This window comes from Eubalaena glacialis, chromosome 17 (assembly GCF_028564815.1).
Source record: "Eubalaena glacialis isolate mEubGla1 chromosome 17, mEubGla1.1.hap2.+ XY, whole genome shotgun sequence".
NCBI lineage: Eukaryota > Metazoa > Chordata > Mammalia > Artiodactyla > Balaenidae > Eubalaena > Eubalaena glacialis.
Genome location: NC_083732.1, coordinates 64,155,849 through 64,168,000, shown reverse-complemented (window position 1 = coordinate 64,168,000; position 12,152 = coordinate 64,155,849). Strand labels below are relative to the sequence as shown.

At 32.8% G+C, this 12,152-nt stretch overlaps 1 protein-coding gene across 3 annotated transcripts in view; it reads left to right on the top strand.

Moving 5' to 3' along the window:
• Positions 1 to 12,152, top strand: part of CSMD3 (CUB and Sushi multiple domains 3) — a 1,197,799-nt gene that overhangs the window by 171,801 nt on the left and 1,013,846 nt on the right. For all 3 annotated transcript variants that reach the window (XM_061171997.1, XM_061171996.1, XM_061171995.1), the window contains exon 3: positions 8,642 to 8,754. In XM_061171997.1, the coding sequence (XP_061027980.1) occupies positions 8,642 to 8,754 (113 nt within the window). The remainder of the gene's footprint in view (positions 1 to 8,641; positions 8,755 to 12,152) is intronic.

The window sequence follows — 12,152 nt, the reverse complement described above, 5'->3', positions numbered from 1 at the left end:
GAGAAACCACTGTGGAAATGCTGGTGTTATAGAATTTATCCTAGCCTTAGTATACCACTGAGTGCAGACAAAAGGGCAATGGATTTTGAGTCATAGCACTAATGAAACTAACGTTTAATGGCTATTTCTTAGGTTCCAAAAAATAAGAATATATTAAAAAAAGAATGTGTAGAACTGAGTCACTTTGCTGTACAGCAGAGATTGGCACAGCATTGTAAATCAACTTTATTTCAATGAAAAAAAAAATACACCAGACCATTCACATGAATTGTCTTACTCAACAATCACAAAATCCTGGGACTTTGGCAATGTTACCAGTTTTTAAATAAAGCTCCCTCTCTCTCTCTTTCTGCATTCCTCATGTGTATTTTCCCTCTGTCTCACTATAAGCAGTAATATGCTAATAGCCATTTAATTTAAAACTGTGACTTTTATGTTAATTCTCTTAACTAGAGAAAGTTTGAAATATTGCAATCAGTTGATAGGCATATTAAAAATGCATATATTAAAAGAGCCCTTTGATTACATTGTTAAAGATAGTACAGATCTAGTCATTCTCCATGCTCAAGTCTCGTGGAAATAATAACATCTCATTGTTAAAAGTTGATAAACACGGGGGCTTCCTGGTGGCGCAGTGGTTGAGAATCTGCCTGCCAATGCAGGGGACACGGGTTCGAGCCCTGGTCTGGGAAGATCCTACATGCCACAGAGCAACTAGGCCCGTGACCCACAACTACTGAGCCTGCGCATCTGGAGCCTGTGCTCCGCAATGAGAGGCCACGACAGTGAGAGGCCCGTGCACCGCGATGAACAGTGGCCCTGCTCGCTGCAACTAGAGAAAGCCCTCGCACAGAAACAAAGACCCAACACACCCAAAAATAAATAAATACATAAATAAATTAAAAGCCATGCTTAAAAAAATCTAAAAAAAAAAAAAAATTGTGTGGTGATAAACTCGTTTAAAAAAAAAAAAGTTGATAAACACATTTAGATAATGATACAAGCATCATTTTTATCCACCAGTGTCGATGTTTTAAGGGTTCCTGTTACATTAAGCTATAAAATGGCACATTTATTGCCATTAATTTAAGAAGATCTTAAACGAACAGCCTATTATTTAAAAAGCATATGCATTGACATTTTAAATGACTTTCAGGTAATTTAAATTCTATCATTTTTGCATTAATTACCAAATAATTATTTTAGTACTTTTCATATTAGTCGTTGATATAAAGTTACAAGTTAATCATTTAATTCTCCCTGTAACTAGCTACTCATTACAGTTTGAAATATCATTAATGTTTCTGAATCTTTTTAAGAGGAAATGCTTCAAGAATGTTTTCATCTATTAAAAGCAGGCATGAGAAGTGATAGGACCACTTGCTTTAAGTGTGTGAATTTTAACACATTCCACAGCTTCTGATGAATGTTTTGTCTAGTAAGTAACAAAATGCTAAAATATGATTAGGGGTGCATGTGGGATTAGGGGAAAGGTAGAAGAGTGGTTATACATTAGAAACTATTAAATGTAAGATGAAAAAACAACCAACATGCTCTGCCATCCTGTCACATGAGAGAACTTACTGAAACAATGGCCATAAAGTAGTTCATGACAAAACATTCACCAAATACAAATGTGAAATAGAGGAAATGTTTTGAATTTTTCATGAAACTAAATGTATTAAAGGGAAATTATTGTTCTTTAATCTGAGTTTACATGCATTTTTAAGCATCAAATTTATGGTGAGAGAAAATATTGATTGTTGTGATGTCATAAAACAAAGTAGCTACATAGCAAAATTAATATATTTCAACACTTTATTGGCTACTCCTCAAATTTTAACTTTTATAAAAAATAATATCTGAAGGACATTAACATTGCATCATCTAGGACTTTCCCCTGACATTTCTGTTTGCTAATCTTATTTAGTTTTCCTAGTCGGGAAATATCTTTGCTAACCACTGGTAACCTTTGCCATAAAGGTATCAACATGTACAGGCAGTGGTTCCCCATTAATTTCCAGGCCTTTAATTCAATGACTTCATAATTATGACAGAGTTTTTTACCAGCCTCAACTACTTAAAGCTATAATGTGGGTAAAATCATGTTTTTATCTATTCCACATATTTGTTAAGAAATTTATATGGGCATTGTGGAGAAAAAAGATGAATTAAATATGCATTTTGCCCTCATGGAAAAATCATTTCCCCTATGAGAAAATCATAAGGAGAGAGATAGACTGGAGTTGGAAGTTATGGGTTTATATCTTTGCTCCACTGCCTACCAGCTGTATGGATTTAAACAATTTACTAATCAATTCTGAGCTGTGATTTCTTCAACTGTAATTCAGTGAAAATAAAATTACACTCTGGTATTCTTTAAAAGGAACATAAAATGTCATTCACTATGCAAATTTATCATATGTCAATAAGAAGGGAATATAATTGATAAGGTAATAAAACAATATATAAAAAACTAAACTTCACAAATATCTGAATTCCATGAAAAATATTATGCTTATCCATAAAATATTATGCTTTTACAGTACATAGAAAATGTGTTAAATTCAGGTAAAATACATGTATATTTAACTACTGTAATTTATAACTCATATTGAAGATAAAAATCATATTAGTTTTACCTGAAAAATAAATGTTTAAATTATATAGTTATATCCTAAAAGATATTTCAAATAGATATACATAAAATATATGGTCTCCCTTTAACTCTTGAGATTAATAACATGGTAAAAAATAACTCTGAACAAGAGTCTCTAAATAGACTATTTGGATTTTCTTAACAATTGGCATTTCTTTACATTCTCATGATTCTTGAAAACACTGCTCTAAGAATAAAATTTTTGGTTTGAAAAAGAAAGCATTATGATGGCTTTCACATTCTTCTTTCATTCCAGTTCATTAATTTAACCATGTTAAGAGAGCCTCTTACATGGAATGCATTGCATGAAGAACTGGTGATAAACTATTGAGTTCCAAGCACTGACTTCAGGAAGTTTAGTGCCCAAAGGAGAAAGAGAGAAGCTTAATAAATAATCACACATAAATATTAAATTATAAAATGAAGTCTTGTAAAGAAAAGTAGCTAATGGGATTCATAACTTAAAGTTTATTTTCAAATCAATCAAGTAATGTATCACAGGAGGGAGTAAAACAAGTTACTATAAATCCTCATAATGGTACAACTATCATGAAAATAAGTTTAAAAACATACATCTTCCCTCATTTACTGAAGTGAAAAAGAAAATTAAATCTTCCATTATACAGCATGCCACTACATACTGAGTATTTAAGGATAACTGGAAAAAAACTTGCTTTTGCTAAATGGGAAAAATTCTTCACATTGTCCTCTATCATTTTGGAAAATTTAATGGTAAAAGGTTCTAAATATTTCCTAAAAAAATTGGATTATTTAATGTACCTGAACAAGTATAAAAATCTGAGATTGCATGTAAAATAATTTGTATGTTTGTATGTGCATTAGTAGTTCAAATATTTAATATTTTGATTTAATGAATGTGCCAAAGACAATGAGAGGAGGAACAGGGTGTTCGCTAGAAAATGGGACAAAACAGTATGTTGTAGTCTTAGACCTGGCTCTACTGTGAACTTGATCCAGTTGTTTAATATCTCCCAGTCCCTTATGCCTTCTAATCTGAGGATGAAATTGCATATTTTACCTATATAGAAAGGTTTTCAAAACATTATTTTCAAATAAATATTGCACTGATAGGCTCTGAATCTACTTGTTTTGTATAATATCAACATGAGTCTCAGTGAATTACAGTGGTCACTAGGTTCCATGGAACCTCTATTTTCATTTGTAGAATAATATTTTAGACACTTTTTAAAAATGTATATTTCAAAGCCCCAAAGAGAGCTATGCATTGGTTTCCTATTGTTGATGCAACAAATTACTGCAAACTTAGTGGTTTGAACAACATAAGTTTATTATCTTGCAGTCTGGAGAACTGAAGTCCAAAACGTATTTAAGTGGGCTGAACTCAAGGTGTCAGCAGGACTGCATCTCTTATGGAGGCTCTAAGAGAAAATCTGTTCCTTGACTTCTCCAGCTTATAGAGGCTGCTTGCCCTTCTTTGGCTTGTGTCCCTCTTCCAGCTTCACAGCCAGAAACTGCATCACTCGAACCTCTGCTTTCATTGTCACATCTCCTACTCTGATCCTCCTACCTTCCTTTGATAAGGACCCTTGTGAATACTTTGATCCATCCAGATAATCTAGGGTAATTTCCTATTCTTAAGATTTTAACTTAATCACATCTGTAAAGTTCCTTTTGTCATACAAGGTGACACATTTAAATATTCCAGTGATTAGAGCCCAGGCAATTTTGGAAGGCCATTTTTCATAGTATAATACCATACATAACATCATAACAGTCTGGTTATAAGGTAAATAGGTTCTCAGACTTTTTTTGTTGCGAAATCATTTGTCCTTTTTTTTCCCTGACAATGTTTCTTATTTTTCTGAAAAAATACTCTGAGCATTTAAAGCGGGGAATACTTTATTTTTACATCTTTATATCAAGAAATAATGTTGAAAAAATCTAGAAAATTATTTAACAACTAATTAGTTCCCCAATTACCCCGAAATTCTAGTACTAGGTATATTCTCAAGAGAAATATGTATAAATGCTTACAAAACATGTAACACATGTTCGTGGCAGTAGTATTTATAAAAGACCCAACTGGAAAAAAAAAAGTCCACCAACAATAGAATGGATAAATAAATTGAAGTATATTCATAAAATGGAATCCTACAGAGCAATGAAAGTTAAGTTCCATACTACTGCTATAATAATACAAAGGTAATGTTGAGTCAAAGAAGCCAGAGGCAGAATAATTTTATTATATGATTTTATTTATATAAAGTTTTAAGACATGGAAAACTAATTTGTTTCATTAGGAGTCAGGGACTGCACCTAGCCTCTGATATATACCCATTATGATAGGCAGAATAATGATTCCAGAATAATGGTTCCCTCAGAACCTGCAAATATGTTCTATCACATGGCAAAAGGAACTTTACAAATGGAATCAAGATTACAGATGTTATAATAGGAAGATATTTGAATTATCCATTTGGGCACAGTCTAATTAGACGAGCATTTAAAAGCAGAGGCAGAAGAGGCAGAGAACTTCTTCCAGCCTGAGGTAGAAGAGGGAGCAGCAGAGAGATGAGGTAGAAGGGGAAACCATAGATATCTGAAGAATGAGAAGAACTTGGACTGCCATTGCTGACTCTGGAGATGGAGGAAGGGGGCCACAAACCAAGGAATGCTGGCAATTTCTAAAAGCTGAGAATAACCCCAAGCTAACAGCCAGCAAGGAAAGGAGGACCTTAATCTTACAACTTCATGAAACTGAATTCTGGCAATAGCCTGCTGAATTTGGAAGTGAAGCAGATGTAACTTCAGAGTTTCCAGAAAGCAACGCAGCCTAGCTGACACCATGATTCCATTCTTGCGAGACTCTAAGCAGAGAATCAGTTGAGTTATGCTCTGCCTAGATCCACGTAACTGTGAGATAATAATGGGTGTTGTTTAAGTTTGTGATAACTTGGATTAAGTATAGGAAAATAATATGCTTGTTCTTTATAAGAAAACTAAGCACATAATAAAAATTTATAATATCTGACCATAAAGTAAATTTGAATGAATTTCAAAGGATTAAATTCATAGAGAAAATGTTATCTGACTATAATGCAAATGAGATACACATTGGTAACAAAATATAACTAAAGTAACCCATATGTTTATAATTTAAGCAATGTATTTCTAACCATGGAACAAAGAGGAAATCACAAAGGAATTTAGAAAAAAGTTTGACTAGGTCCCTTGCGGGGTGTAGCTTATGCAGCAAAAAGAGGAAAATTTAAAGCTGTAAATGCTTATATACTCTAGAGAAAATTGCTATGTAAGTGTTTAAGAATGGACTTTTCTGTATTTTCTGTATATATATATATATATATATATATATATATATATATTTTTTTTTTTTTTTGGCCTCACCGTGCAGTATGTGGGAATCTTAGTTCCCAACCAGGGATCGAACCCGCGCCCCCTGAAGTGGAAGTGCGGTCTTAACCACTGGACTTCCAGGGAAGTCCCAAGAGTGGACTTTGATAAGGATGTTGATGAAGACATACTGAACAAAGTATATAGAACCCAAATGTTCATCAACAGTGAGTGAATAAATGAATTGTGGTATATTTATTGTAGTAGATTCCTATACAACAGTGGTTCTCAAAATGTGAACCATGTATCCTTGAAAGTTCTGAGACATTTTCAGGGGGTCCATGAAATCAAAATTATTTCCATAACACTACTGAGGAATTATTCACCTTTTTCTCTGTATTGGCATTTGCCCTCATGCACAAAAGTAATGCTGGGTATAAAACTGCTGGTGCATTAACACAAGTCAGTGACTTCAAACTGTACTAGTAATCATTAGTCATTGTATTCTTTACTGCCACACACTTGCAGTGCAAACAAACAAAAAATCCAATTGTACTTAAGAATGTTCCTGTTAAAGCTATAACTAATTATTTCATTAAATGTCCACCCTGTAATACTCCTCTTTTTAATGACCTGTGCGACAAAATGGAAAAAAATGAAAAACAAACAAACAAAAACCTTCTTATGCCTACTAAAATATGATGGTTGTCTGAAGGAAAAATAGCTTGAGTTGTCAGCTGAACTAGCCAGTTTTTTCATGGAACAAACTTTTTATTTGAAAGAATGATTAACAGATAAACTATGGTTAGTCACACTTAGGCATTTGGTATCTATTTCCCCCCTGCCCCTCCGAAAAATATGAACCTGACTTGTTACTTCAAGGAAAACAACTGACAGGATTTGCTGTCAGTGATGAAGTCTGAGTTTTTAAGTAAAAAATTAGAATTTTGGAAAACTTCAATCCACCACTGTAAGCTTTAGAGCTTCCCCAAGTTTAATGATTTTTCTGGTGCGATCAATAGAAATAAAAATAAATGTGATTTTTACATATTTTATAATGAAGTGTATCAATATCTGGAAGATCTCGCTAACTCAGTGAACCAATATATTTCAAATGACCAATGCATGCATAATGTTAAAAAATGCATGAGTAAATATAATCTATTGCAAGGACAAGGTGAACCAAAGGACTTTAATGTTACAGAGTGCAAAAAAATTAGCTGATATGGTTTGAATTCAACATTGTAACTAGTCAAGTTTTTATGTAGTATCAAAGAAGAATAACCACTTTTACAAGCAAAAGCTATTAGAATACTCTTCCCTTTTACAACTAAATGTCTAAGTGAGATCAGGGTTCTTCATACCCATCAAACAAAATAACATATTGCAATATATTCAATAAAGAAGCAGATATGATCATCTAGCTACTTTCTACTAATGGGACAGGCATTAAAGAGATTTGCAAAAATAAAGCACAGTGTATTCTTCTCGTTGTTTGTTTTGGAAGAGATAGTTATTTAATACTAAAATATTATTTATGTCAACACATAATGGATTTATTCTGGATATTTTTAAATGATATTACTAATGTACATTTTAAAATGTTTCTCAGTTTAAACTTAAATAGGGTAAATATTGATAGATCTAGCCTGCAATATCTTTTTGGGGTTCTTAATAAATTTTTAGAGTAAGTAGGCCTGAGACAAACGAGAACTACTGCTATTCAGAAATAAAAATATTTGATAATTTCAGTACAGACTAATTCTACCTATATAATGTTGGGCAAAAATAGCAAGTATATTAAAAAATAATATAATTCCATTGCATAAAATTCTCAATCCTAACTCTCATATTAAGAATAAAAAATGAGAAAGTTACATAAAGGGCAATTCATAGAAAAGTTTTAAAATTATTCATCTTCATTAGTTTTATAAAAATTATATCCAATGAATGTGCTTTTTCTTATTTTTAATTTTTCTTTTCTGCTTTATTAAGTGTCAATTGTAAATTATATTTTATATAATCGAGCTTATTATATGCAATAAATTATTAGCAAAGTAAGTAGTAAATTATGGGCAAAAATATCAGAAAACTATTTGTTATGTAAACTTATGCATTATTAACCAAAAATAATTTGCAACTATTAATTTTAATAGAACTTCCTGGAATCTGATAAAACAGAATCACTTCTCACATGTAGAAATTTTAGTTTAGAGATTTCACATTTAGATCACATCTCTTCCTTTAATATTAAATTTCATGAAATATTTCCCACTCATATATATTTTAAACTGTCAGGAAAATTCAACAGAAATGTCTTCTAAGTGTTATTAAAATCAACAGCTAAAATATGCACAGACCCATAATCTCATAACTTAGTTCCCAAAGTTTGAATTGATCAATATTTTCATATAGATGATATATGGGATAGGCATGATAAACAGTAATAGCACGCACACATAAATAAACATATATATACTTATAGCAATTGCTTTCGATGAGTGACATGTTCTAATCAACATGTCATAAATTAATTCACACCACACACACTCACAAATCTTAGGGATTTGATAAAATGACTTTTAATACTCTTTCAACTCTATTAGGTAAAATGTCTATAGCTAATAGTTAATTCTGTTTATGTTTCAGGTTAACAGGATTCCATCTGCCACCACCAGTGACAAGTACCAAATCTGTGTTCTCACTACGTTTGACCAGTGATTTCGCAGTTAGTGCTCATGGATTTAAAGTATACTATGAAGGTAAGTGATGGTAATATAAAAGGACCACTGCCCAATTCAATGTAGTAAAACCAAAATTCTCCAGGGTAAAAATAGAAGAAAAATCAACAGGACAGAAGTTATAGTTCATCCTGCTATATCAAATCTTATACCAAGACTCACCTTCTCAATAATCATCAATACATAATAAAAAGCTAGACTTAGTAGGCTTTAATGTTTCATTGCAGTGTGCCTAGACAGAGGAAAATCTTGCCCTTAAATCTTCTTAGGAGATGAGATCATGGCATCTCTATAGGTTTAAACCTTAATAAAAGGGAACAGAATCTGAGAGTAAAAGGAAACTAGGCCTGATTTGAGATTCAGGCATCACAGACTCCACCCTATTCTCCTCTGTTCTTTGCCTCTCTGCCATAAAATAAACTGGTCATTTGTGTTCTCTGCAAGTTAGAATAAAGAGAAAATTCTATTAAGAGACAAGAGTTGACATTTTTCATTTTAAACCAGTATTTCCGGTCCCACAGATTCATAATCCCTTAACCACAAAGAGGAAAATAAAGAAGCACTTGAAACTGATGTTTTTTATCTGGAAGTTTGCTACAAGCTCACTTAGTATCAAAACCTGAACTGATTGGAGGTCATTTATAATCTTTATTTATCCCACATAGTGTGGGTACTCATGTTTCACTATACAATTATTGTTTGATAAATGGGTGACACCACAGGCTCTGCTGATGGTGTTAAAAATGTACAGAATCTGTATTGTTTTCCCTTTTTAAAGTGTAAAAAAAATCTGAAGGTAAAAATAACCTGTTCTCAAGTGCTTAATATTGAGGTCATGTAGTTGTAATTTCTTCTCTATGTGACTTGACAATAAAATCTCACCTAGTTTAGGGAAGGGTCCCTTCCTTACCCATAGGAATAGCATAACAGAATTCAACTCGCCTACCCAGGACCATATTACCGGAATACACCACACCAGATCTAACATCATGATAAGAGATATACAAATACAGTAGCAGGGGTGGTTACTTTCTAAAGCATATAATAATTCAAAATATAATATGTTTAAAGAGCACACTAGAAAACAATCATATATAAAATAGAATTGTTTTAGTATACAGGTTAACAGTTTGCATGTGGGGAAAGTTTTAAACTGAAAGTTTCATCTAGTGCTTTCTCCCTAGGAAAAAAATACCTGCTAGCAAACTGTTGAGTAAAAATATTTTCTCTTTCTTTAATATTCTTAATAATGTCATATCACAGCAGTTTTGAACACTATTTTCTACCTAGTACATTTCTGAACTGTCTTTCTCTAGCAGGGGAGGATGCATTCCAAGACTTATTTTCCTCCATTGTGACAGTAATAATCATTATTTTTGAAGGTACTTTCACAATAGTTGAATATTTTTATCTTGGCAACTTAATTCATAGTTTAAAACACTATAAACACAAAGGTTTAATTTTAAGTGTAATTTTGGCAATACTGAAGGAGTTAGTAATACAATAGTTTTCTATTAAAGGCTCCATAATAGAGAACTTGTACTCTGTTCATCAAAGTATAAAGCTATTTTAGGTTAGTTTATTCTTTCAGCAAATACTAAGTATACTGAAATTGTAGGAACTTGGAAGATGTATTATAATATTGCCATACTTTCTGGTTTGACTGTCAAGTTTCATGAAATACTGTCAAAAATATTTTCATAGCTCTCCATTGTTTCTACATATACAACATTAAATTTCTGTCTTTTCTGCTTCAGTGAAAATGGATTCATATATCTTCATGACATTTCAATGTATGTTTGGGAGAACCTGACTTAAAATATAAGGTACTAGGCAACTGGGTAGTATTGAGGGATTGGTCATCATCCTGCAGAACATCTTCAGGTATTGACTTGTGATGGGTATCTTCTACCATGTATATTAGTTTTCTATGGCTACCATAGCAAACAACCACAAATTTAGCAGCAAAACACCAAAAATATATTATCTCACAGTTCTGTAGCTGAGAAGTCCTGGTGGTCTCTGCTAGTCCTCCGCTCAGAGCTTCATAAGGCTGAAATAAAAATGTCAGCTGGTTAGGCTTTTATCAGAAGGCTCTGGAAAAGATCTATTGCCCACCGTTTCTAGAGGCCTCTCTCTTCCTTGCATGTAAGACCTACATTTGTGAGCTAGCCACTGGTGAAATGAATCCTTCTCATACTTGAAATCTCTCTGATGTTCCCTTCTTAGTGCATCTCTCTACTACCTTCTTTTCCCACACACCTCTGACTTCAGCTGGAGAAATTTCTTAGCTTCTAAGGGCCTATGTCATTAGATTAGCCTTGATTATCCATGTAGACCCAATCTCCCCAAGTTAAAGTCCTTAAGCATAATTACACGTGCAAAGTCCTTTTTGCAAGGTAATATGACATATTCACAGGTTCCAGGGATTCTGGGGTGTGTGTGTGTGTGGGCGTGTGGGTTAGGCTTCATTAGTCCTACCACACCATGTGCAACACTATGTAATATTGTACAGAGGGAGTAGCTATAAGCATTTATTTATTTAACCACAGCCAATGACACTGTCAAGGCCAATTGGTGTATTGTGAAGTTCAGAAAACTTAGTTTGAAATTTCAAAGCCTGTCCTCTAAATTTACACCTGTATTTTTTGTTTTGTCTTATTTTTTTTGCAGGATGAACCTAATGTCTGAATCTCATTTATTTTCATTTCATCTCCCTCCATATAATCACTTACTAATTATTTTCTTTATTTTTTAAAGTTTCCTGAGACTCTGTCCTTGTGTACTAGAATTTATGAGATCTCTATTTATTAGTAATATTTGTGCATTTTTCTGTGTTTCTCAAACTGCCAATAGTGGACCACATGTATCAGAATCATCTGGAGAATTTGCTAAAATGTAGACTTCTTGGCCCCAATTACAATCCTGAATCAGACTGTGGAGTGAAGCCGTAGAATATGCATTGCAATTCCAATTGCAAATCCAATGTAGAAAAATTGATAAATGTACATCATCTGTGATCTTCACAGACCTTCTCTGTTGTTACAAACTACTGCTGTCTTACTTCAGCCCATGTACTTTAAAACTGTGGAGGGTGATGTCCCCGTTTCACAAATTTTGATTGAGTTTCAGAGCTCTTAACCATTTATCAGAAATGCTTTTAAACTTCTTGAAGTTGAAGCTGCGAGGTGTTAAATTTCTGTGGAAAATTTTTCCCATTAATATCTAGCTGCATATATTTTTATTTTTCCTCATTATTGTCTATCATACAATTGAATTTCTTGTCACTGTTTCTCAAAATTTGTTTCATAGAACTTTGTTTTCATGTTTCTTAAGATTTATAAAAACAAATGAGTAGAATAGTGTTCTGTGAAACAAGTTCGAAAAACACTAGTGTATACTAAGTTGAATAGTCATAT